Source organism: Littorina saxatilis, linkage group LG4 (genome assembly GCF_037325665.1).
Source record: "Littorina saxatilis isolate snail1 linkage group LG4, US_GU_Lsax_2.0, whole genome shotgun sequence".
Classification (NCBI taxonomy): domain Eukaryota; kingdom Metazoa; phylum Mollusca; class Gastropoda; order Littorinimorpha; family Littorinidae; genus Littorina; species Littorina saxatilis.
Window position 1 is genome coordinate 45340242 of NC_090248.1, and position 27871 is coordinate 45368112.

General features: G+C 41.8%; 2 protein-coding genes across 2 annotated transcripts in view; one reads left to right on the forward strand and one right to left on the reverse strand.

The window, feature by feature from the left end:
* LOC138964868 (protein phosphatase 1H-like) overlaps positions 1 to 9312 on the reverse strand; it is a 28992-nt gene extending 19680 nt beyond the window's left edge. The window contains exons 1-2 of the mRNA XM_070336931.1: positions 8966 to 9312; positions 1113 to 1230 (exon numbers count right to left, since the gene is read on the reverse strand). Coding sequence (XP_070193032.1) covers positions 1113 to 1230; positions 8966 to 9201 — 354 coding nt within the window. The 5' untranslated portion in view covers positions 9202 to 9312. The remainder of the gene's footprint in view (positions 1 to 1112; positions 1231 to 8965) is intronic.
* Positions 9313 to 14576: 5264 nt separating this feature from the next.
* On the forward strand, positions 14577 to 26195 carry LOC138964865 (protein SAND-like). The gene is made up of 8 exons (XM_070336927.1): positions 14577 to 15156; positions 15588 to 15748; positions 17462 to 17675; positions 19973 to 20197; positions 20588 to 20763; positions 22195 to 22315; positions 23265 to 23546; positions 24191 to 26195. The coding sequence occupies exons 1-8, from the start codon at positions 14851 to 14853 to the stop codon at positions 24329 to 24331; spliced, it is 1626 nt and encodes a 541-aa protein (XP_070193028.1). The 5' UTR covers positions 14577 to 14850; the 3' UTR covers positions 24332 to 26195.
* The last annotated feature ends 1676 nt before the right edge of the window (positions 26196 to 27871 follow it).

Sequence of the window (27871 nt, forward strand, 5' to 3'; positions counted from 1 at the left end):
CAACACAATACAGATGTAAATAATTTGATGTAAAGAATAATCCTATAAAGTTTGAATCAAATCCGATGAATAGTTTCAGAGATATGATATTTCAATTTTTTTCCTTCAAGACATACCTGTGACCTTGAAAAAGGTCAAAGGTCACCAAAGCAGACGTCAAAGTGTAGAGGTCACTGGGAGTCACGTTCACATAAAATTTGAGCCCGGTCACTTTTATAGTTTCCGAGAAAAGCCCAACGTTAAGTTGTGTGTTGCCGAACAGAAAAGGCTAGTTATCTCCCTTGTTTTTCTGATAACGTTCGTAAAAGGCTACAGATGTAAATACTTTGATGTAAAGAATAATCCTACAAAGTTTCAATCACATCCGATGAACTTTGTCAAAGATATAAAATGTCTAATTTTTCCTTTGACGCTGACCTGTGACCTTGAAAAAGGTCAAAGGTCAACGAAACCATCGTTAAAGTGTAGAGGTCATTGGAGGTCACGACTAAACAAAATATGAGCCCGATCGCTTTGATAGTTTCCGAGAAAAGTCCAACGTTAAGGTGGTGTCTACGGACGGCCGGCCGGACGGCCGGCCGGCCGGCCGGACAGCCGGCCGGCCGGACAGACTAACACTGACCGATTACATAGAGTCACATTTTCTCAAGTGACTCAAAAAGTCAATTCCTAATTCCTGCCACGCGATAAAAGTAAACAAATGCCGTCTTGAGGGCTTGTGATACAACACACTGATATGCATCCATATTATTTCACGCCATTGCACCTCCGCCATTGCATCTCATTTGTATAAAAACAAATTCAGGTCATGTCTTCAAATGGAGGGAGTCTGAAAGTGGAGGTAAATTTACAGACATTATGAACAGACAATCTAAAACAGCAAGGTCTTAAACAGGGGGATGCCTTTATAAAGGGAGGCTACTAAACGGCAGGTAAATCAAGTCTTTTCACTGGGGGGGGGGGGGGGGGGGGGGGGGGGAGGGGGGGGGGGGAGGGGGGGGGGGGGGGAGGGGGGGGGGGGGGGGGGCAGGGGTCCAAAAAAGTTCTGACGTCAGCAAAAACAATGGCTTGGTCGATAAACAAAAAAATGATTTTGTTTTTCAATGCCTCACATGTGCTTCTGTAATGGATTTGAGGTCCTCCTGCTGTTGCCTGGTCAGTTGATGGTCCAGTTTGACCTCCCCGAAAGCAGTCTGGTCTTCGTTCTTCTTCTTGTTGGCAGAGGTGCATCTGCAAGGGACAGAAGCTTCATAAAATGATGATAATGTTGTTTTTGCCCTCACAGTGAAATCATTAGGGGCATGTTCCCGGGTGTTATCCCGACTTAAGATGAGAAACACAGGTGTATAATGCGTGTTTAGGAGGAATCAGCCACATGCACTTATGGCAGAATGACCAAAGTCTTTTATGTGCCACTGTGGTGACACAGGGGTGGGACATTGATATCGTCTATGAGTCTGCACATAAAGTTGACCCATGTCCGTCCCGGCCCGGATTCGAACTCATGACTCCAGGACCACAAGTCCAGTGCTGCACCACCTGAGCTACCGGGCTCCCTTGCTTCCTGAGCTACCGGGCTCCCTTGCTTCCTGAGCTACCGGGCTCCCTTGCTTCCTGAGCTACCGGGCTCCCTTGCTTCCTGAGCTACCGGGCTCCCTTGCTTCCTGAGCTACCGGGCTCCCTTGCTTCCTGAGCTACCGGGCTCCCTTGCTTCCTGAGCTACCGGGCTCCCTTGCTTCCTGAGCTACCGGGCTCCCTTGCTTCCTGAGCTACCGGGCTCCCTTGCTTCCTGAGCTACCGGGCTCCCTTGCTTCCTGAGCTACCGGGCTCCCTTGCTTCCTGAGCTACCGGGCTCCCTTGCTTCCTGAGCTACCGGGCTCCCTTGCTTCCTGAGCTACCGGGCTCCCTTGCTTCCTGAGCTACCGGGCTCCCTTGCTTCCTGAGCTACCGGGCTCCCTTGCTTCCTGAGCTTACTTGTGAAATGTTATATATATGGTACAGCTGACAAAAACTTAAAAAATATTCAATGTAATAATTAAGTCAACAAATAACATGAGAAGAACAAGAACAAGAATTTTTTTCGCCATATAGCATAACAGCCATTGGAATTTGTCCTGGTGTGGAAACACTCATACATCCATGAGCATCTGCACGGAACGGAACCATTGCTTATTGTTTCCCTTTGTGTTTGCGTGTTTGTTTGTTAGTCCTAAAGAAGCTTCCACAAGCAAAGATTTGATTTAGTATTGTATGTGCTAGCTGTTCTTGTATCATGGTGAGTACAGAATTCTTTAGTTTTTTTTAAACTTTAAATGTCTGGTGCTATATGTATAGGTTACAACACGAGTGGTTTTTTATATGGCTTGTATTTCAGTCAAGACCCAGCGGATGAATATCATCGGGAGACACGAGCCTTTGGCGAGTGGCTCTCGATTGATATTCCCGCTGGGTCTTGACTGAAATACAAGCCATATAAAAAACCACGAGTGTTGTAATCTGTATATCCCATTCTACCATCAAACACAAAGTGTAGACTACTAGCGGCACTGTTGCGATCTGTGGAGTGTGGAACAGTGTTTTCAGCGAGACTTGGCCTTTTTGCAACCTTAAACTAAGTGACCGTCGCTGAAAAAATAAAACGAATGAGTGCATCTATAAGTACGCGGTAACACTACTTTCAGACCGTTTAAAAGCTTTAAGTAAAGGTTCATAAGTTGCAAGAAAGTAATGAAGTCGTATAGAAATCCATTTAGTTGAAGCGCACAATTCTTTTGCGTTTCAGGTCGGCGGAACGGGGAAACCGGTTTGGCCCCCATTTGGCTTACTCGACTCGATTCAGAATCGATTCCACGTTGTTTTTTTCGAACGCATTATTATACAATTAGTCTTATTGACAGAGAAGCAAATTTTAGGGAACACATATGTAGATTTAACCATTTGCTCCCTATTTGAAATGTATCTACATGTTTTGCGAGTGTGTTTGCATGAACCTAAACTGGTATGGGTGCGAGGAAAACAGGACCCAAGTCTGTCACCGCCGCTTGATTGCATTTTGAAAGAATATGACTGGATTACGGAAAAATACACACATGTTAAGTTCTTAGATACCTTCATCGCCAATGTGGACTTACTGCAGAGCCAGGCAAAAGAGTAGACTTGCTCGCAAAACACGTGAAACAGCTGATGATAGCGAAGCCCAACCGTGCCAGGTAAGGACGGTCTGACAGATTCTCAAAAGTCGTCTGCTAACGAAGCAAGGGGAGGGTACTCGTGTTTTTGTTTTGGTTCGCTAGCATCTGGTTATCTTGTAAGTTGAATGTTCGTTTTTTCCCACCTGCATTGCTTTCATAATGAAAGAAACGTTTGCTTATTGCATCTCATACATCAGATCAGTTCTGAGATTCATTTTTGCGTGCAACTGATATGGTTTTCTGAGCCGTGCAATACGATTTTGGAACTTCATACAAATGTGTCACATTGTTCGGCGCGAGGTCAAAGGTCGGGAGCAAAGTAGTTCTTCGCCCAAATCGGAATCTGCACTATCATATATTTTTTTGAGTCCATGATGTATTTATTGAGCTATAAAAATACAACATATATACCCATTCTGAAGTAACAGAGACAAAGAAGGGAGGTCATGGGATATTATAAGATGTTTGATGGGTTGTTGACAGACCAGCTTTTTTGTCGTCCGAGGGGGAGCATATCGTCTTTTGTTTCATATTTATTGACCAAGGCCGAAGGCCGCGGTCAATAAATATGAAACAAAAGTCGATATGCCCCCCGAGGACCGACAAAAAAAGCTGGTCTGACAACAAACCACCAAACATCGTTTTTGTCATCATTTTGGTTGTGAGAAAATAAGATAACAATCAACCCAGGGAGCCATGCTTTGAAACACGGGTTCCGTGCTGCTAACCACACGAGTTCCGTGCGGATAACCACTGGCAATCAAAGCTGGCGTGTGAAAGCAACTTTCTGTATTTTTGAGTTCATAAAATGTTTGGATGAATATGTCAGGTTTGAGGATGCACAGTTCTGTTTGTTCATCTCGGTATTCCACTCCCTCGGCTTTCAGTTGTGAGTATTAAGCTTAGTAATCGAATGTGGAAGCTACGTTGGGTCAAAGATCACAGAAGATTTGCGTCGTGCAGCGAAGGAAACTAAGAATCGCGATCTTGTTTCCGACTCAGTACCTTTCTTTTTCATTAGATCTGTCAATCTGCTTGCTCGGCTTTGTGAGATGTGTGCATGTCTTGTTGCTATTTTCCTTGCTTCTATCATTATTTCTTATTTGTGCTTCGTTTATCGATACAACGTCTTGTGCACGGGTCAAAATGTGTGTGTCAGGGGTCAATTGGTTTGACTTGAACTTGGCGTTCGTGTTTCTCACACAAAGATACACGCACTCCATGACTTTGTAAGAAGACATAACATATCGGTAGGTTTCATTTGTTTGTGATGAATGTATTGAAGTAGTTTTGTTTTTATGTTTACTTTTGCTAGTTTGCCAGTTGGTTTTTGGAACTTTGCAAAGCAGTGTCGTGTCGTCTGTTTAGGTCTGGGGAAACGCCAATGAAAAGAGCCGAAGAATCCTCGAGCGTTTCTATTGGGTTTGCCTTTGATTATCCATGTAATAGGGCTTCCTGCAACTATGGTAACCGGGGATTTATTCCCCGGGGAACATGAGATTTATTTCCCAGGTGCTTGTGAATGAAAACTCGTGAAAATGATGACAAATATATATATATATCCCATGACCTCCCTTCTTTGTCTCTGCAAATATAGTACTCCAGGTATATTTCTTGTATTTCCATTGTTCTCTTGTTACTGTATTGCAATCTTATAACACATAAAATAGTGGATAAATAAGGGTGCACGAAATACATCATAGCTGGCTCTACTTTCTGTCGTCCTTGACATTCCAAAGTGCACATGTACCTGTCGACCGGATTATGCAACGGGTTACCACACTTTTGAGAACTTGCGCGAGAGTCGTTCAGTGCTATTGCTGAGTTTTAGTCTCGACTTGCCGAGACTATCATCACAGCGTCATAGATTTCATGACGTCTGTCGTCCATCGCGTCATATTATGGGGACGTAATCTGTTATTCGCTGTTCTATTTCTCTCTTGTGATCAACATGACAAGCCGTATGTGTTTGAGTGTGTGTGCTCGTGCTCTTAACTAAAACAGAAGTCAAACTAGCAATCGTTAAAAACCCAGTTAGTCCGACCAACACTGCTATGCTCAGGCTATGCTCATGTGAAGTTACACTGTGCCCGGTACACACGCCCTTATCAGTACATCATCGACTAAGATTGTTTTCTGCACAAGCTGTTTAATGCATTTTGCGAGTATTTCTAGCTCTTCTGCGGTGCAGGAGGTCCTATAGTATAGACGATGAAGGTGTCCACGATCTGGCTTGTATTTCAGTCAAGACCCAGCGGGAATATCAAAGGGACTCGCCAGAGGCTCGTGAGTCCCTTGATATTCATCCGCTGGGTCTTGACTGAAATACAAGCCATATATAAAAAACCACTCGTGTTGTAACCTCTATATACAGGGTGGGCCATAAAAAGTGTCCACATTTAATTTGTTAATATTTTTCCTGTAAAGTGATATTTTCTTTTCTGTTTCAGATAGAATTTGAGACAAGCATCTTAGAATTCTTTTAAAGCCTGAATGGATCGCATTCCAGTACAGGAAAGGACCAAAATCGTTGAACTTTACTTTGCTACCAATTCTGTGGTTCTCGCCCAGCGCGCTTTTCGGAGAGAGTTCCCTGGCACACACTGTCCATGTGCGAGAACTGTGAAGCGCCTCGTGGATAAATTCAGGAACACTGGTAGTCTCGCAGATAACAATAAAGGGCATAACCCTGAATTTATCCACGAGGCGCTTCACAGTTCTTGCACATGGACAGTGTGTGCCAGGGAACTCTCTCCGAAAAGCGCGCTGGGCGAGAACCACAGAATTGGTAGCAAAGTAAAGTTCAACGATTTTGGTCCTTTCCTGTACTGGAATGCGATCCATTCAGGCTTTAAAAGAATTCTAAGATGCTTGTCTCAAATTCTATCTGAAACAGAAAAGAAAATATCACTTTACAGGAAAAATATTAACAAATTAAATGTGGACACTTTTTATGGCCCACCCTGTATATATGATAGAGCTGGCAAAAGCTCACACACACAAATAATTGGATCAGGGCACTATCATCTCCAAAAGTATGGTTGACCTGTCCCTTGATTTTGTGTGTGTGTGTGTAGGGGGGGGGGTGTCATTGTCGATCAGAACATGTTTGAGGGCCCCAAAGGGTTTAAAATCGTGATCGTGATTTGTGTTTTTTGACCTTTCTGTGACCGTGATTGCCGAAATTTCCATTTCTGTGATCGTGATGGGACTTTGCCCGTGATCCGTGATGACAAAAAAATCAAGTCTCGTGATCGTGATTGTCATTTGTTTTCGTGATCGTGATGGGCATTATTGCAAAGCATTTTATTTTCAACGTACATTTTTCACAGCTGTATCACTCTATGAGTATGATCCTCTATTCGTCAAGGAGCTAATCCCGATTGAAGGGAAGCAACAACACATTCAGAAGTATGATTTTGACAGCGATTGCTTCCCTTTAAGAGAACCAATCACACAAAAAAAGAGATCCAATCAGAAGGCGAATTGCAAAAGTCTGCCAAACTTCATCCAATGGAAGGGCTTCGTGCTAAAGTTTTGAGTGCATTCAGTCAAATTCGAATTCGAAGATCAAAAATTGCGTGCAGCGGTACTGTCCAGGGGGCAAAGCCCCGTGGTGGGGGTCCAGGGGGTGAAGCCCCCTTAGTGGTGGAGGTTGCAAGGAGGCTTCGCCCCCTTGAAGCTGAACGTTTTTTGATGTTTCTGGAGGGAAAGGAAGCCTCTCATTGAACGAAAAAGGTAAATTCGACAGCAAGCTGTATAGGCAATGAAGAAGAATTGAGATTGTAAGGACTCATACTTTTCATCACAAAAATCGTTGAAGAAAAATGTCTTTCGAAAGGGGGTGAGAGGTGCGATTTCTCCTCGGATTTCATGATGATCCAGATGCAAACCCCCCCCCCCCCCCCTCCCTCCCCCACAAAAAAAAGCGTTTGGGAGGTACATGCTTAAGCCAGGGGGGGGGGGGGGGATTGCGAAACCCCCGTAACCCCTCCCCCCTAGTCCGGCCCTGTCTATGTTGCTCAATGACTGTTCTGAATGTAGGCAAAGATCTTGAAATTTGTTAAAGATCTTTGAGTTTGATTGAGATCATTGACATTGTCGACATTGCCACGTCCGGCTGTCACTCGCTCAGTATGACCTCGACTGGCTCGAGTCTGATCGAGTCTGCGTGTAGCCAAAACCGAAACAAGAAATGTGTTTTTCATCCCAGCAACGTGGACACGCTTGGCATAGATTCTAATTGTCGCTTCTTTGCTTGGATTTATTTTAGCGCCTGTAAACTTATCAACAATGGGTTAAATTCAGGAACTGTGGCGGGGAGACGTGCCAGTTTGGGTCACTTGATCCTCATGTCAAAGTCGACCAAAGTCATGTTCGTTGGGGATTTTGTTATTATAGACTCTACCATCACACATACATGTACTTTAATTTCAATCCACCCAATAGTTTTTGAGAAAATGGGTTTAAAAGATTTAGCTCTGGAAATGTGAAATTGTGCAAGTATATAATTATTCATGTGTGTGAGTGAGGGTGTGGGAGTTGAATGTGTATGAGTGCAGGGGCGGGTTACAGAGGTTCCGGACCCCCCCCCCACCCCCCCCCCCCCCCGGCTGTCAAAAAAAATAAAACATAATATTAACTTTAAAAGAAATAATGAGTGGCTGCTGACGCCAGTTGATCATGTTTAAAATCAAGGATAAGCCATAAATTGTTCATAAAATAGCTAAATCTCTTCAGCTTCTGGGGGGCTAAGCCCCCCAGACCCCCTAACGGGGCCTTGCCCTGGACCCCAGGTTGTAACCCCCCCCCCCTCCCCTCTGGCTTAACTGCTCCGCCCCTGGAGTGTATATTCCTGTGAGTGTCTGTATGAGAGAGAGAGAGAGCGAGAGAAAAAACAATGAAAACAACATTCTTGTTACTGATTACAAATCATGATATGTATTTCTATGTGTGTATGAAAGAGAATTAAAAAAAATTAATAAAAAAGTGCAACAGTTGTCACTTTGTGTTGAATAAACAATAGATCCAGAGGAGCGAATTACTGTGTGGTTGTGTTTACTTTGACACGTGCTTTCTGTACCTGCAACTTTTACCGTGACCGTGATTTGCCACTGGTGTTCGTGATCGTGAAAACAAAAATCAAGGTAACTGTGATCGTGAAAGCTAAAATTTCCCTTCCCGTGATCGTGATGATACCCCCCCTTTGGGGCCCTCATGTTTGGCTTCAATTTCAAATAAGGTTGCAAGTCTTCAAAAATAAAAATTACACTAACAATGATCAACTATATTGGGCAAAACAAAGTTGTGTATATGACTTTTACTTCTGTTCTCACTTTGTTTAAATCCTCTATGCATGTGCATGCATGTGTGTAGGTTGGGGGGCATATGTTAGGGGGATTTTCCTTGTAGAGTGATGATCAAAATCGCCCATTATACTATCTCTAAACTCTCAATCAAAAATATAAAAATATATTATGATAGAAGACAATTATCAAAATACGTCTGCCAACACTGAAGGACAAAAAGTGCTTTTGCAACTCTCTCTCTCTCTCTCTCTCTCTCTCTCTCTCTCTCTCTCTCTCTCTCTCTCTCTCTCTCTCTCTCTCTCTCTCTCTCTCTCTCTCTCTCTCTCTCTCTCTCTCTCTCTACAGATGCCAAAAAGTATATATTTATGCTAATAATTAGTAATATTCTTGTTAACCTAAAAAAAATAAAGAATTGTCACTGTCATTCTCGCTCTCTCAGACTCTCGCTTTCCCAGCTGCACTTACTCTGCGTAGCCGGCTTTCCAGGGCAAAGAAGTCTCAGATTTCGGCACAACAATGGGTCTTGTCGTGAAATCCAAACACGCCCCGAGTTCGGCATGTGTCTGGTTCAGGAAACTTGGCCTGCTGTATGCGTTGCGGTCAGGGGTTTTGTGCACCTCTTGTACGTTGTTTTCCTCGTGCGTTCGGTGTGAAGAACCGCCTCGAATGTTGTTGAATCGGTTTCGAAATGAAGAAAACATGGTGGAGTCGCCGTTACTGACATCTGGCAGCTCTGTCGGGTTTCAGTGTCTGACGATACGGAAGCGGAAAACGAAAGGCGGCGATCGACATGCCACAGTGGCCATTTTGCAACAAGTGTCTAAATGGGTAAGCTTACAGTGCAGACGACAAAAGTTTGGCGTCACGTGACTAATTAGAGATGTCATCCTCGCCACAGGCGCACGAATCGTGTTGGAGAGCTTGCTACAGTATCTCTGGAGAGCTGTCTCATTATTGCATATATCTTTTTTGTCGTATTTATTGCAATTTTTATTTGTTTTATTCATGTAACCCTAGGGTTTTTTTGAAATAAATATTGACTTGCCTTGACTTGTACGGATCATTTCTGCAGGAGAAAAGCTCTTTGGTTAGAAGTAGGTTGTAATTCAAGTTCTGGTGTCTAAGATTGAAGGAAGCTGTTTTGTGTCATAAACAACACAATCTGCCGTACATATACATATATAAGATAAAATTTACTCGGATATGACTCGATGTCATCAATCAGTGTTGAAACAGCTGTGTTTTCATCTGAGTTTGGGCATAGACCTGTCTAAATATAGGTCCCTGGTTTGGGTAAGACAACATTTATGTTGAGTAAGTTGGCTTTAACCAACAAACTAAAGAAGTAATAGAGAGAGATGTGTTGGCATTATAATGGAGACGAGTGATGTAGTAAAAACAAAATTAATTCTGGCGCCTGCGCTCTGTTTTGCTCAACTCCAAGACTCAGTCAAGCAAATGCAAATACAACACACAATTTCAGCTACTATCAACACGTACATTAGTATCGTGACATATTTATTTCCTATTGTATGTTCAGATCGTATTATTCATCAGTCTAATTGTTTCCGCGTGACAGAGTCAGATCAGCCACGTTGTTCCCTATTCCCAGCGCCAGTGTTACAGTGATTCATTGTATACATGTATATATCGCCGTGTGAGTGTGTTTGTTTTGTACAGAACTTGACTAGAATACAAGTAAGCTTAGCACAAGGCAGTCAACGAACAACGGCATCTTATTGCTGATGCTGTTTACGCGGAGCTGAGGGGGCGATAAGTTATCATTTTCACATATTAACTTGAAGATGATTCTGTTACTAATTAAATTGGTACTCTTGGTATCTATTTTGTTATTTGATTGCTTTATGAAAGTTACTCAGTAAATGAATACTCTTGACTTGGGCTGAGACTGATTCTTCAGTCACAGAAGAGTGGGCGTGAGGGCTATCTGTCATGCTATGTGATTGCTTTTTGAAAGTTACACCGAGTGTCCTTTACAATTCAGAGCCATGGTACGGAGCCGGGCTCTCAGGGACCGTTTTTCGACAGTCAAGCCTCAGGCATCTATTCATTTGAAATTAGACCAAATTCCATTGACTTTCTTGCAAGGAATCCAAAATCAAATAGCCTGACTGCCAACGTTCCAAAATTCAGAATAAAACAAGTCGCGTAAGGCGAAATTACTACATTTAGTCAAGCTGTGGAACTCACAGAATGAAACTGAACGTAGTCCGCCGCTAGTGCAAAAGGCAGTGAAAGTGACGAGCCTGTTTGGCGCGGCAGCGGTTGCGCTGTGCTTCATAGCACGCTTTACTGTACCTCTCTTCGTTTTAACTTTCTGAGCGTGTTTTTAATCCAAACATATCATATCTATATGTTTTTGGAATCAGGAACCGACAAGGAATAAGATGAAATAGTTTTTGAATCGATTTCGGAAATTTAATTTTGATCATAATTTTTATATTTTTAATTTTCAGAGATTGTTTTTAATCCAAATATAACATATGTATATGTTTTTGGAATCAGAAAATGACGAAGAATAAGATGAAATTGTTTTTGGATCGTTTAATAAAAACATAATTTTAATTACAAGTTTCCGATTTTTAATGACCAAACTCACTCATTAGTTTTTAAGCCACCCAGCTGAAATGCAATACCAAACCCCGGCCTTCGTCGAAGATTGCTTTGCCAAAATTTCAATCAATTTAATTGAAAAATGAGGGTGTGACAGTGCCGCCTCAACTTTTACAAAAAGCCGGATATGACGTCATCAAAGGTATTTATCGAAAAAATGAAAAAAATGTCCGAGGATATCATACCCAGGAACTCTCATGTCAAATTTCATAAAGATCGGCCCAGTAGTTTAGTCTGAATCGCTCTACACACACACACACACACACACACACACACACACATACACCCCGACCCTCGTCTCGATTCCCCCCTCTGTGTTAAAACATTTAGTCAAAACTTGACTAAATGTAAAAACAGGAAAGGTATGTTGTTGGAACGTTTAATTATTGAAACAAAACCAGACCACAGATATATCGACCCAGCGGTCTTTTAAGTGCACAGACAAAGATCGCTTGTGTCTTCCCTGCAAGCGGCTGAACATTTTGTTAGATAAGTTTTGTCTAATTATTCTTTGTCTGTGCACAAAACCTTTTGTTTTTTAATTCTTCTTCCAAGGAGTTAAAAACTGACTATTGTCTTACGTATTAATTTTCACGCCAGTGTCCGGCGGCCAGGACAGCGTGGCCCTCTATTAGGCTCACATCAGGTCCCGTGCGTGAACACTTGAAAATACGTTAAAAGCCATCATACACACACACCGGGCACACACACAAAGGCACACACATACTCACACACACTAGGCTGCCGTGACACACTCAGTGCCAGGCACACACTGACACACATACACCGGCACACACCGGCACACATACACTGACATACACATACACACACACACACACACAGACACACTGATACACACACACACACACACTCTCTCTCTCTCTCTCTCTCTCTCTCTCTCTCTCTCTCTCTCTCTCTCTCTCTCTCTCTCTCTCTCTCTCTCTCTCTCTGTCACTCCGATGGATTCACAGTAAACCATTTCTGAGTTTTTTCTGAGTTCTCTCTCTGTCACTCCGTCCGCCGTCAGTTTGTCCGTCACTCTGTTTTTGGCTCACGTAGGCCTAAGTGTAGCCTATGCGATGCTAACTTTTGTCTGTCTGTGCGTGCGCGCGTGCCGCATGTATGTATGTATGTATGTATGTATGTATGTATGTCAGTGCTAGAGGAATACCCGGCCGGCTTCGCCGGGGTGAATCGCGAGACAGAGACAGACAGCGTGGCGGTTCACCACAATCACCTTTGAAGGCGAAGTCCCCTCAAACGGGATTGAGAATTTTAGAGCTTATTTCTAAGCCCTATATTATCTGTTATGGCTTCTCAAATGCCAGAACATACAAACAGACAAAAGCCGCCAGACCCCATCACAAACAGAACTCTACAATCCACAGGTGTTGCCTCCACACACACACACACACACTGACACACACAGACACAGACACAGAAGCCGTATATATCTATCTATATATATAAATATAAAGAGATAGATGCATATGACAGTGGATGTTTTTGATAAATAGATTCGACCTTTGCACTTTTACAGTGAGGACAACTTACGGGTACATGCAAGGAAAGCCCACAACTTCTAAGGCGAACAACTCTGCAGAGTCTGCTGTGAAGGGCGACGGTAATCTCCCTGTCACACTCGACCCCCTTTGAATGAACTTAGGTCCCTCCCAGGTAGAATGGGAACAGCACGAAAATGATTCAGTGGCCTGAACATTTCATGTCGAGTCCCATCGCTGTCGACGACGCCAAATGTAACCGAGTGCCGAAACACCACAATCACCTTTGAAGGCGAAGTCCACTCACCTTTGAAGGCGAAGTCCACTCAAACGGGATTGAGAATAACTGTTATGGCTTCTCGAAGGAAGGCCTGAACATACAGACACACCAAAGCCGCCAGACCACATCACAAACAGAACTCCACAATCCACAGGTGTTGCCCACACACACACACACACAAACACACAGTCATTATTGAATTTTTAAGCCACCAAGCTGAAATGCAATACCGAAGTCCGGCCTTCGTCGAAGATTGCCTTGGCCAAAATTTCAATCAATTTGATTGAAAAATGAGGGTGTGACAGTGCCGCCTCAACTTTTACAAAAAGCCGGATATGACGTCATCAAAGACATTTATCGAAAAAATGAAAAAAACGTCCGGGGATATCATACCCAGGAACTCCTTCTTCTTCTTCTTAGTGATAGGTAGCCAACATCAGCATGGTGATGAATCTGCTACGCTTGGGTGATGGTGGTTCCGGTCTATTGCTGAGGGCCCCAAAGGGTTTAAAATCGTGATCGTGATTGGCGTTTTTTGACCTTTCTGTGACCGTGATTGCCGAAATTTCCATTTCTGTGATCGTGATGGGACTTTGCCCGTGATCCGTGATGACAAAAAAATCAAGTCTCGTGATCGTGATCGTCATTTGTTTTCGTGATCGTGATGGGCATTATTGCAAAGCATTTTATTTTCAACGTACATTTTTCACAGCTGTATCACTCTAGTCTATCCTGTAGGGGCGACCACCCCCAACCAGGCGCGTTCACAGGTGGCGGATAGTGTGATGGCCTTCAGATATGGAGGTTAGCTGCGAAATAAGCCAGGCTTGCCAGGACGAATAAGCAGTCGCGGACCAACTGGCGGTGCTTCCAACAGGAGGGGGCGGGGTAACAGGTGGCACTGTTACACCCAAGAAATACCCCAGGTGTCCAATGACGGGAGCATCATGCGAACAAGAGCCGCATTTTAAGTTCTAGCCCTGGGGAAGGTCACCTCAGATAAACAAACCAGCCAGCTATGGCCAAATAGCCGGGTAGACTGGACTCGACAGCCCTGTAAAGCCACCAGTCTAGGAGAAGGATCACTCCGATAAAAACACGCTGAAGCCGGATGAGCTGGGCCATGTATGGCGCATAACGACAGCTCAACGCATCAACGCTCATATGACAGACGACTCTAGTCTATGGTCCTCTATTCGTCAAGGTGTTTGTGATCGTGAAAACAAAAATCAAGGTAACTGTGATCGTGAAAGCTAAAATTTCCCTTCCCGTGATCGTGATGATACCCCCCCCCCCCCCCCCCCTTTGGGGCCCTCATTGCTTGGTCAGGGGTGAAGTTCAGGGCCGGGGGGGGGGGGGGGTAGGGGGGGGGGATGATGGGTCAGTGGAGAGTTGCCAGCCTGGCCTGAAAGGATGCCAGGGATGGCGCTGTGGCAGTTTCTACAGGCAGGCGGTTCCACTCTGGAATCAGTGGTGCGCGGGAAGAATTTCATAAAGATCGGTCCAGTAGTTTACTCTGAATCGCTCTACACACACACACACACGCACACACACACACACATACACCATGACCCTCGTCTCGATTCCCCCTCTATGTTAAAACATTTAGTCAAAACTTGACTAAATGTAAAAAGACCTCAAAAATTTGAAATAAGGCCTTAATTTTAGAAATTGACTAAGGCCATATTTCCTGAAATAAGATCTTCTTTCAGGAAATAAGTCCTTAATTATTTAAGGCCTTATTTGTGGGAATGTTGACTCTTTGTGCTAAGGATAGGTTCCTACCTTTGCGCAAAGAAGCGTGGTTGCCAGGTTGGTCTCCGTGTACTCTGCCGTCTACGGTCTCTGGTAGCAGACGACACGAAGGGAGGTCAATTTCGAAATAAAGACCTCTCCCGTCAAGAAAGACAAGAATTTCCGTGTGCGCTTTCAAAATGGCGGCGCACGGAGAGGCGGATCAGCTTGGAACAACTTCGGATTCGGATCAAGGTGAACTAAATGAAACTGATGCGCCCGGAAAAAGCGAAGATGCAATTCTTTTTGCGAGTGACGATTTTGACAATTTAACGTACGAGGGACTTGCGGAGGAAGCTCAGAAACCTGTACAAAAAGGAACAATTCATGCAATAGTTCGCCAGTCATCAAACGATGTCGATTCACGAAGCAACACCCCCAACAATATTGACCACGACTCCTCCGAAGTCTCGGCAGGAGAGGAATCAGTCGAAGAAACAGCAGAGGTACCTTGTGGCATTTGATTGTCATTTTCCGGATTCTCTTCGTACGACGATTAGTTGACACAATTTTACCATTACACTTTTAGGTGACCCTGCTAAAGTTCGACTCATGTTTTGGAAAGAGACTCAGGGGAAAAAAAGAAAAAAGTTTGTAATTGTAGTTTGCTCATGATGTTTCTAAATCATTGCAGTTTATTGGATAAAATGATTTCTAATGCAGGCTTTGTAGTATCCCTAATATATCTTTTCTACACCCTAACAAAACTACTTATAATTATATTGTGTTCAATTTCAAAAGTGGATTTGTTTTTGGGATATTTTTTTCTGTGAGTGTGTGTGTGACAGTGTGTCTTGGAGCAGGTTGCATACTCTGTTTGACCATATGTCTGATCATGACTGACAGTGACATACTTATACCTTGAATTTTATATCAGCAAGCACAGATAACGCCAAGAGCAGACAATACAGAAGTTCCTGACACAGTTGATGCAAGTAGGATAGAGATAGAAGAGGAAGATGCCTACAATCCGGAGTGGAAAAACCAGAAAAAGCATGTCTTCATCCTCAGTGCATCTGGAAAGCCTATTTACTCAAGGTAAGCATAACAAATCAGTTAATTTGCTGTTTACAGTGGAGCTCCCCTTTACGACCTCAGGAAATCTGAGGAAAATAAATCATGTCTTCAAAATCAAAAAACAAGAAAGGTAGGTTGTTGGAACGTTTGTTATTGACAAAACAATACATTCACAAATATATCGACCCAACATATATATTTTGTGAATGTATTGTTTTGTCAATAACAAACGTTCCAACAACCTACCTTTCTTGTTTTTTTTATTCTGAATTTTGAAACGTTGGCAGTCTCTTTGTTTTTGGATCATGTATTCAAAAAGGAAGGAGTCTGCAATGGAGGTAAATTTACAGAAGAGAAAATCTGAAAACGGAAGGTCTTAAAGGGATTCTTAAATACATGTGTTAGTTAAATTGGGAGGTCTTGAAAGGGGGATTCCACTGTATTTCACCGTTCAGTTGAACTAAGTGAGATACAAAGTTGTTAATCAGGTTACATCTCCATGTGACTTTCTCTTTACAAATGCTGTGTGTATCATTATATTAGCATTGTTTATTTGTCCACTCCAGTGAGTCTCCTAAAGCTTTTCATGGTTAACGATTGAACATGTCATCACTGAGCTGTAGAAGGTGTTTTGCTTTCTTTGAGGAGTACAAGATAATTATATTAATACTTAACTTTTATCAACCATGTTACAACTCACGTACTGTAACAAACAAACACAAGAGGCGAAGCCTTCAAGGCTCACGTAAGAAATCGACAAACAGTAACACAAACTCAATCACTCCGTCACACATACACACACACACACACACACACACACAGTAAGCATAGGTGAAACTGTGCAAGAAAGCGAGACACTAGATCTGCCAACTAGTCTCGGCCCGCTCACAATAACAATGACCGAGACTTTCAGTAATTCCTTCGCGTGACGTCTAACCCTCTTACGTCATAATGTGACGTCTTCAAATGTTAAAGTTTCTATCACACACGTCAAACACTTTTGACCGAGACGTAATCTTCTTATGCGAGCTTTATCCATAGACTCGGAAATGTTAAAGTTTCTATCACACACACACACACGCACGCACGCACAGACAGACAAAAGTTAGCATCGCATAGGCTACACTTACGTGAGCCAAAAATGCAGAAGCTACCTCTGTTTGAAATCAAACTGCTTATCTTTAACTGTTTTGGGTGTGCAACACAGGCTAGGTAACAATAACTTGACTTGACTTGATCAGAGGTTGAGGCCTTTGAGGGCCTGTTCACCATTCCAAAGTTAGTGGGGAAAAAATACACAAAATGGTGGCAATGCGCAGCGGTGTAAAAAAAAGTCTATGTCACGATATTGCAATCTGGGACATATTTTGAGGGTAGATTTTGCCAGTGTTCGTCCAGTCTACTCTTGAAGCTGTTGACTGTGGGACTGGGAGTAGTCACCATGCATGGAAATCGAAACACTGGTTAATTTGAAAACGACAATACTTGCCTGTATTACTAGGTAAGTACTAACATAGAACTTGATATCATTCATTCGCTTGTGACTTGCTGGCAAGCGGCTGGACATTCCATCAAGATAAGTTTTTGTCACTAATTGTTTGTCTGTGCACTTAAAAGACCGTTGGGTCGATATATTTGTGACAGTAACGTATTGTTTCGTCAATAACAAACGTTCCAACAACCTACCTTTCTTGTTTTTTGATTCAGTATAACTAGGAACATTGTTTGTTTCAGGCACGGAAAGGAAGACAAGCTTGTAACCATCATGGGTGTGATGCAAGCCTTGGTGTCTTTCGTACAAGACGCAAAAGACCAGCTACGGTCCATTGTAGCGGGCCAGCACAAGTTTGTGTTCCTTGTGCGCGACCACCTCATCTTGGTGGGGGTGACGCGAGGCATGGACTCAACACAACAGATGCTTTTGCAGCTTATGTATGTCTACAATCAGGTTAGTGTCATTGTAACAATAGTTGTGTAATTCGGCATCGCCGCTGTAGGTCTGTTGCCCAACATTTCAACAGCAGTAACCACACCTCCCTGGATGCACGTGTGAAAGGTGTCTGGCAAATGTACAGCACCTCCACAGACAGAAAACAAGTAGAGTCGAATTTCATTTTATCCCTGGGCACATCCACACCTGACGGTTTGAATGCGAAAATGTGATGTACTTGTATTCCCCAAACATACTGTGGATTTACGGTACGTGTGGGTGTGTATTTGTATATGTGTGTGTTTCTTTCTGTGTATGTTTATGTGTTTGGTTTTGTGTGTGTGTTTGCGTGCGTGTGTTTTTCCTCTTTTTTTTTTCTTTTTTTTTTTCTCCCCTTATTCCCTCCCCCCCCCCCCCCCCCCCCCCTTTATGAGTGTGTATTACTTTTAGTCTGTATGCCTGTGCCCTTGACATCATCCAACCACTTCTCTCCCCTTTCATTCATTTCCGTTCCTAGAGTTCCTTCCCCTTTTTGCGTGTTTCCCCTCCATTTTCTTTCAAACCCTGTTCGTTCCGTGTTGCGTCTGCTTTTTGTTGTCTTTTGTGTTCTTTTCCTGATGAAGCTTCCAGAAGCGAAAATTCATAATCGTCTTGTGTCGTCTTTGTATTGGTGAGTACAGTAATCTTTTGTTTTTACATTTAGTCAAGTTTTGACTAAATGTTTTAACATAGAGGGGGGAATCGAGACGAGGGTCGTGGTGTATGTGTGTCTGTCTGTCTGTCTGTGTGTGTGTGTGTAGAGCGATTCAGACTAAACTACTGGGCCGATCTTTATGAAATTTGACATGAGAGTTCCTGGGTATGATATCCCCGGACGTTTTTTTTCATTTTTTCGATAAATACCTTTGATGACGTCATATCCGGCTTTTTGTAAAAGTTGAGGCGGCACTGTCACACCCTCATTTTTCAATTAAATTGATTGAAATTTTGGCAAAGCAATCTTCGACGAAGGCCGGGGTTTGGTATTGCATTTCAGCTGGGTGGCTTAAAAACTAATGAGTGAGTTTGGTCATTAAAAATCGGAAACTTGTAATTAAAATTATTTTTTTATTAAACGATCCAAAAACAATTTCATCTTATTTTTCATCATTTTCTGATTCCAAAAACATATAGATATGTTATATTTGGATTAAAAACAAGCTCTGAAAATTAAAAATATAAAAATTATGATCAAAATTAAATTTCCGAAATCGATTCAAAAACTATTTCATCTTATTCCTTGTCGGTTCCTGATTCCAAAAACATATAGATATGATATGTTTGGATTAAAAACACGCTCAGAAAGTTAAAACGAAGAGAGGTACAGTAAAGCGTGCTATGAAGCACAGCGCAATCGCTACCGCGCCAAACAGGCTCGTCACTTTCACTGCCTTTTGCACTAGCGGCGGACTACGTTCAGTTTCATTCTGTGAGTTCCACAGCTTGACTAAATGTAGTAATTTCGCCTTACGCGACTTGTTTAACTTTTTTTTTAATAATAACTGTAAAATCTGTATTATGATCATGGTACTATTTACTGCCAAGCAGCAATCTTGGGGTGCTTTACAGATCATTAATCACAAAAACAACATTTGGTATTATAAAATTAAACAGTTCGCGCGCACGCACGCACACACACACACACACACACACACACACACACACACACACACACACACACACACACACACACACACACACACACACACACACACACACACACACACACACACACACACACACACACACACACACACGCACACACACACACACACACACACACACAACACACACACACCACACACAAAAACTGTGTCTGTAAAGTACTCCTTTTTAGAATTTCAGCACGAGAAAGATAACAAGGAAATAATAGGGGAATTGCATCTACATAGCAGCAGTGGAAAGATACTGTGAAAGTTCACAGGTATGTACAGTTTACAAATACTGATCTATGAAGATGCATTTAAAAGTGACATTAAACTTTACCTAAATATGTAGTGGGAGTACTTAGAAGGGTTATGAGTTATACATAGCTTTGTACTCTTTCATCTGTACTGCTTGCCGCTGTGGTGACACATGGATACCGTCTCTGGCTCTGCACATGAAGTTGACCCGTGTCTGTCCCAGTCTGGATTTGAACCTTTGACCCTCGGATCACAAGTCAAGTGCTCTACCAACTGAGTTACCCGGCCCCCGATATTGTACGTTATTTTGGGTATTGAACCCTTGCCAACACCATGTGGCTAATACAGGTACTCTTGTTTCGTTATTTCCAGGTTATAAGTGTCTTGACCCACTCTTCCCTGAACAAAATTTTCAAACAACGACGGAACTACGATTTGCGGCGGCTGCTGACAGGGGCAGAAAAGTTCTTCGACAACCTCCTTAACTTGATGGACACGGAGCCAGGCCTCCTCCTGACGGCTGTCCGCTGCCTGCCGCTTGACAGTTCTGTCCGGGAAATTATCGCTCAGAGTATTGTACAGAATGCCAAGCTCAAAGTAAGTCTTCAAACATCAGGTTACTTTTGTGGAATGGTTAGATTTAGATGTACAGAATGCCAAACTCAAAGTAATTTTAGTGTCATCCGAACATCAGGTTGCTTTTGTGCATTGATTTTATGGAACGGTTAGTGTGTACAGTTGACAATTTTATAGATTTTCCCTTTTTTTTCTCTTTATGGAAAACGGGGGGAAAGAAAGGAGGTAGTCTTAAAATGAGGGTAAATTCACAGACGTTATGAACAGAAGTTCTGAACAGTCAAGGTCTTAAAAAGTAAGGAATCTGAAATTGGGGGGGGGAGGGGGGGGGGGGGGTCTTAAAAGGGGGTTGTACTGTCCAAGCCATACATAAAAAGCACTGGTGTTGTAGTTATACATTTTGTGTGGCAGGACCTTGTGTTTGCCCTGATCATCGTCAAGAACCAGCTGGTGACCCTGGTGAGGATGAAGAAGTACTACCTGCACCCCATGGACCTGCACCTCATCATCAACCTCGTCAACGCCTCCGAGTCCTTCAAGGATGCCGAGTCCTGGACGCCCATCTGTCTTCCGAAATTTGATGCTAGGTGAGTTATAATGATAATAATCTTCTTCTTCTTCTTCGTTCATGGGCTTAGACTCCCACGTTAACTCATGTTCTTAGCACGAGTGGATTTTTACGTGTATGACCGTTTTTACCCCGCCATTCAGGTAGCATACGCCGATTTCGGGGGTGATGATAATAAGGGTATTTATATGGCGCAAATCGTAATATAGTTCTAATCGCCTTACGATTAATGTTCATTTGAATAATCTTCATTACAGCAACAATCCACATTTAAAGAATCTTCAAATTAAATAAAAACACAATCTTGTACATAATGTACATTCAAATAAATCGATCGCTATCAACTACAATCATAAAAAAGGAGTTCAGGAGAAGCAAGGCTTTCTGTGTGAATTAATTCATGTATTGTATTACCTTCCTCTCTAAATACCACCCACGGTGTCGACTATGCAAAGCTTCGCGAAGTCTTTATACCGAAAACCAGCAGCTACGGCGAAGTACTTCGTCCACAATATAGCTTCGCAAGTTTTGATATGCAAAGCTACGCCGTAGCTGTGACGAAGTTGTTCTTTCTTTTTTTTTTTTAGAAAAGTGCTTTTTGATTCAAGATGGACGGAGAAATCACACTCGAAAGAGCAGAGTGCATTCCCCTTGACTTTGCAAAGCTATGCTGAAAGTAGTTCAATTAAGGCACGAATTTTCGTTCCGGAAGCTTCGCGAAGTGAGCTACGCGAGTTCGACTTCGTCCAAGCGCATAGTGCTTTTAGTTATGCGCTATAGAAATCTCCTTAATAAAAAATTAAGGACAGGCTTATGTGTCTGTCGAACTGCCTGTCTGTGTTTGTGTGCCCATTCAGTTTTTCTCCAGGCCTTATATATATATATATATATATATATATATATATATACAGTGTATATATATATATACAGTGTATGTGTATATATATATATATCTGGTGTTACTTTATTCTCATTTTTTGTACCTTGATCACTTTTAACTGACAAATGAATTCGGTTGGTTGGTTTATTCCGCAAGTGTTACACGCTTGATTGCAGATTTGTTGTAACTTCGGGTTTCTTGTTCTGCGCGTTCTACGATTTTTTGCAAGTAAAAATATGTATACGTGCAAATTTCTATCAGAGAGGTACCTTACACTTACAGTTACAATGTGTGATATGTATTCTGTCAGTCTAATTGTTTATTGCCATCTTTGATTGTCTCGCTTGTGTTTTCCGAAGGAGCTTCTGGACAGTCTGTCAGATAAGCTTATTTTGTGTATTATAAGTGTTGTCCACGCTGGGTCAAAGATCAGTGACCGTAACGTTTTCTTTTGTCACAATTAAACGTTCCTATAACTTACCTTTCTTGTTTTTATATTCTTATTTCCGTCCTTGTTCCAACTTTCCATGCCTTTTTTACATCTAAATTTATGCTCTGTATAATTTTCAGTGGTTTTGTGCAAGCGCATGTCTCGTACCTGGACAACGACTGTGAAGTGTGTCTATTGCTGCTCTCAGTGGATCGTGATTCCTTCTTCATACTCTCAGAGGCAAAAGACAAAATTAAAGCAGTGAGTCTTTTGTAGAAGTCAGATTTAGTGTGTGTCGTGTTGTGAGCAAATCATTTCAAAAACATCAATACAGTGGAACCCCCCTTTTAAGACCCCCCATTTAAGACTTCCCCATTTAAGACTTCCCCATTGTAAGACCTTGCTTTTTGAGATTTTCAGTTCATAACCTCTATAAATCAACGTCCATTTCAAGACTCCCTCTGTTTCAAGACCTGAGTTTCTGAGGTGTTTTTTTATGTCTTAAAAGAGAGGTTCCACTGTAGTTCAAGCGACAAGAAGAGATTTGTTGATGTATGAATTTTATTATAGAAATCTGTTGTTTATTTGGCTTCCTGTCTTTCTTGTCTTTATATATATGTTTGTGGCTCTATATACCTGAGTAACTGTGTGCCGGCATGCTTGTTTCAATCTTCTTGTGTGTGTTTAGTTTTGTTATGCTCGTTCTGAGTATACTTTTTATTGTCTTCAAAACTTTATTTTCTGTGTGCAATCATTTTGCCTTTTGTCAGATCTATGTTTCTCTCTACAAACATTTATATGTCGATTGAACATTGGAATTTCCTTATTTGAGACATGTAAAGTCAGAGTCCGACAAAAACTCATATCGAAGGCTGCTAGCCAAGACTAACAAAGAGTGCCTGTTTGTGTGCATTCAATCGCTAAAATAATAGGAGTTCAAACTAAAATCGATCGATACATAAATGTCATTTGTACTTTTGACCACAAAAAAAAGACATTTTACGCAGGTCTCAACAGTCATTGTTCAACTCAACCGCTGGCGCCATTTCGGAGAACCACCGAGTCTGACTGTCTTGATCTGTGTAAAATGTCATATTTTGGTCAAAATTACAAATAACGTTTTGATGTCTTTGATAAGTTTCCTTCCCCTTTGACCGCGTCAACATGTTTAAATTCTTCCTTTTAAAAATGTCTTTTTCTTCCCCTCCAGCGCCTTATTCGCTACAACGCTCTACAAGCCATCAACGCGTCTATCAAGCGCACCAGCTACAGCACGCAGCAGTGCGGCATTCCAGACCTGCGTCACTTCCTCTACAAGGCTCGCAGCACTGCGCAGTACACCAGTCCTGAGCTGGAGGCCCCCTACACAGAGCCGGCGGAGCAGGAGCGTCTGTTCGGCATGTACCTCTATCTGCACCATCGGATACACACGTCCGGGCGGCCGCTCAAGATTCTGTTCCACGTCGGGGAGTACGAGACTTTGCTGGGATGGGTGAGTGTTGTGTGTTGAATGCAATGAGAGAATACAGAATCTTTTATTGCCCAAGGTTGGGAATTTGTGATGACATTGCGGTTAAGAAACATTTCAATCCAGCCATATACACCAACACCCGCATACAAACTGATCAATAACATTAATTTAAAAACAACACTGGACAGCATAAGTTTAAAAATACATTCACTAAAACTAGCAGTATACACTCAAAGCTTCCTCGCCTCAAGTCACACACACACACACACACACACACACACACACACACACACACACACACACACACACACACACGCAGAGGGGAATTTCCTGATGCAGAAACTATTGTGGAACCTCCTCCCGCTTAAGACCTGCCGATTTAAGACTACTTCCTCTTTTGGGACCTTGTCTTCTAAGATTTTCTGAAGCACTAGCAGTTTTCTTGTATATTTGTGTACTCTGAAAGATGATAGTTTAAATTCAGAATGCCTGGTCACACATTTACGGGAATCTACCTTTACTTAAAATGCTTGTGTGATTTTAGAGAAAGAAAAAACCGAGGTCACAGTTTAATTCTGCTCGGATTATGGGTTAAGTCATCCCATCAACAGGAAAATTCCTTTTCACTAGAACGTGAGTTAAACTTTGTTTTGTTTTTATTCCAGGTAACTCAGGGATTTGAGCTGTACGCCGTCTTCGGTCCGCTGATCACCAAAACCAGCGCAATCCACGCGGTGAACAAACTGCTTCGCTGGATAAAACGTGAAGAAGACAGACTTTTCATCCTCAACTCTGTGACATTTTGACACGCACTACACGTATCATGGATTTATATGCTTCTTGGGGAGGTTGTTGCTGCTGCTGCTGGTTGTGCTTTGAATACGCCAGATTCATTCCTGGCCAGAGATATTCAGGGACCATTGTGCATGTGAACTGTGACACTGCATGTGTACACTGTACAGATGCCCAGTGAAAACGGCTCCTGTTTGAACGGTGCCAGACGCATGATAAGGACCAACGTCATGGTGCCCAGTGATGTCTTTTGTTTTGGATGTGATCTACTCTACTGGATTCCATTTGGTTCTCGGAGACAGATGCAGCCTCGCCATGTAAGGAGGGGGGGGGGGGGGGGGGGGGGGGAGGGGGGGGGTGGTGTTCTTAAATTTGGCTCGGGATTATATTTCAAGTGATCAAATGTTCTGTGTGGCACAGAAGTCTAGATTGTTACGATGAGGAATAACATGTAACCAGTTATCTGACATGTTTTGGATTAAAAGGTGTAAATGGAACAAGTAACTCTGTTTTTTTAAGGTAGGTTTTATGAAAAAAACATTTTTTTAACTTGCGACACAAGCGTCTTCAGGAGATTTATTTTCAAGCAGAAAATGTCAGAAGTAGTTTGAAGGCAGGAATTGACTTGAGTCTTCCTGCCATGTCCTTGAGAATAATTGTTTAACAAGTTCTACAACAGAAATCTCCGGGGTAGCAGAATTGCTTTAGAATTTTTTCTCAGCTAGCCCTAGTTTTTTTTTTAAAGTACGCTCATATAAAATGCAGATTAAGTTTTCATGCAGACGTTTAAAAGATCAAGAACAAGAATGTAATCCGCCATATAGCAAGCATACAAGCCATTAGTATTTGTCCTGGTGTGGAAACAATCATACATCCATGCACTCCTTGCATCTACGATGCAATCATATGATTAAAAAAAAAGGCTAACAACAACAAGTCAAGGTCGTCACCGAAGTACAGATAATTAAAATGAGGTTGTTCCAAAAGCAGGCATCCTTTTACAGGTTTATAAGGTAGGACTTGGTTTTGGAGCTTTTGAAAGCATTCCCCTGCTATACTCACGATTGACAAGTCCTTTGCTTATGACTGCCTGTAAAAGTCAAAGCTTGCTTGTTCAAGATGAGGGATTTGGCTGACAACATTGTTGCTGCTTACTCACTATTATTGCGAGTGAGTGGCAAGAGTATTTTAGTTTTCATGAAAATAGTTCTGTTGTAACGGCATACTCACTATTGCAGCATGGTTAAAGAGGTATTCAGAGGTTAAATGTGGTTTGGAAAAGCCATTCAGAGGTTAAATGTGGTTTTGAAAAGCCATTCATAGATTAAATGTGGTTTTGAAAAGACGTATTCATAGATTAAATGTGGTTTTGAAAAGACGTATTCAGAGGTTAAATGTGGTTTTGAAAAGACGTATTCAGAGGTTAAATGTGGTTTTGAAAAGACATATTCAGAGGTTAAATGTGGTTTTGAAAATACGTATTCATAGATTAAATGTGGTTTTGAAAAGACATATTCAGAGATTAAATGTGGTTTTGAAAAGACGTTTTCAGAGGTTAAATGTGGTTTTAAAAAGACATTCAGAGGTTAAATGTGGTTCTCTTCTTCTTCTTCTGCGTTCGTGGGCTGAAACTCCCACGTACACCCGTGTTTTTTGCACGAGTGGAATTTTACGTGTACGACCGTTTTTTACCCAGCCATTTAGGCAGCCATACGCCGTTTTCGGAGGAAGCATGCTGGGTATTTTCGTGTTTCTATAACCCACCGAACTTTGACATGGATTACAGGATCTTTTTCGTGCGCACTTGGTCTTGTGCTTGCGTGTACACTTGGGGGTGTTCGGACACCGAGGAGAGTCTGCACACAAAGTTGACTCTGAGAAATAAATCTCTCGCCGAACGTGGGGACGAACTCACGCTGACAGCGGCCAACTGGATACAAATCCAGCGCGCTACCGACTGAGCTACATCCCCACCCCTAAATGTGGTTTTAAAAAGAGGTATTCAGTATTCAGAGGTTAAATGTGGCTTTGAAAAGACGTTTTCAGAAGTTAAATGTGGTTTTGAAAAGACATTCACTGATTCAGAGGTTAAATGTGGTTTTGAAAAGAGGTATTCAGTATTCAGAGGTTAAATGTGGTTTTGAAAAGATGTTTTCAGAGGTTAAATGTGGTTTTGAAAAGACATTCAGAGGTTAAATGTAGTTTTGAAAAGACGTATTCTGTGGTTTTGAAAAGACGTATTCAGTATTCAGTGGTTAAATGTGGTTTGAAGAGCAGTATTCAGTGGTTAAATGTGGTTTTGAAAAGCGGTATTCAGACTGATGCCTTTCTAGTTCCTTCAGATATGTGATACTGTAATAGTTTATACACGTAGTCTTAGCTGCTTTAGTTTCAAGAAACTTCTACTTCTTTAGCAATGTGTTGGTTCTTGAAACTGGTACATAGGCGATTTTATTCAGTGGTCATTGAAAACTGTGATGTTTTGGTCTGTTATTCTGATGATAGTTTCAGAAAAATGTGAATGTTAAAGTGCATTGATGTGTGGGTTTGAGTCAGAGAAAGAGAAAGAAAGAGACTGTGTCTGTGTGTATGTTTGCGTCTTTGTTTGCATGCTACACTCTTGCAGTTATGCTTGCTTATGTGTGTGTTAGAGATTATTAATGTATTATGTTGGAATGGACATAAACAGAAATGCTTGAGGTTTGTATGCATGTATCATGTGTTTTAGGCACATAATTAACTACATATACTGTCAATGTGAAACTATCTATTATGCTTTTTGCGCATACTTATGTTAAAGATTTTTACTGCAATGCAGACCTGGGAACCCCTGTATTGCACTTGGAGTATTCCCAAACAAACTTCTTGTATTTTCAAAAAGATATGCGTACTCCACACATCATTTGAACATCCATGATTCAAACATGCTTCAAACACGTTAATTAAGTTTACCAATGCGTTTAAAACAAAATGCTTCTTTCAATGTTTACTGAAAAAAACATGAATCATGTGTTAAAATACTGGATCAGCTTCGGGATGCGCTTGTGAAGAAAACTAGTCTGGGAATTTCTCTCGTCATATTTTTTTCCACTGACCGTTCTGATCGTATTCTAGACAATCATGCATACAAAATACGGCGATATCATATGGGTTCCCAGGTCTGGCAATGCCTATGCTTTGGAACTATTCTCTAAGATGTCAGTAATCTCTAATAATCTCCAATATGTCCATATTCTGTGTCAATGAACTTTAAATTGAAAAATCATAACATGGAATAGAATGTTTGGGTAGAATAATGCAGACACAGTCTCAAGTAGCACAGTTTAAGAAATTTAGGTATGTTGTTATTTTAAGCTATTTTACTTAAAAGGCATTGGGGTTTTGTTTGTTTCTGTTTTTTGTTTTTGTTTTTTTTGCAGGTTTCTTATTTACATTTAGTGACACTATAATACTGTTGCAGGATTTTTTTTGCAATAGAATGCAGCGACTTTCTGGTACATAATTCCACTATTTTCAAAAGCAACAAGTTCATTTGGCTTGCAGTCAATTGCCTT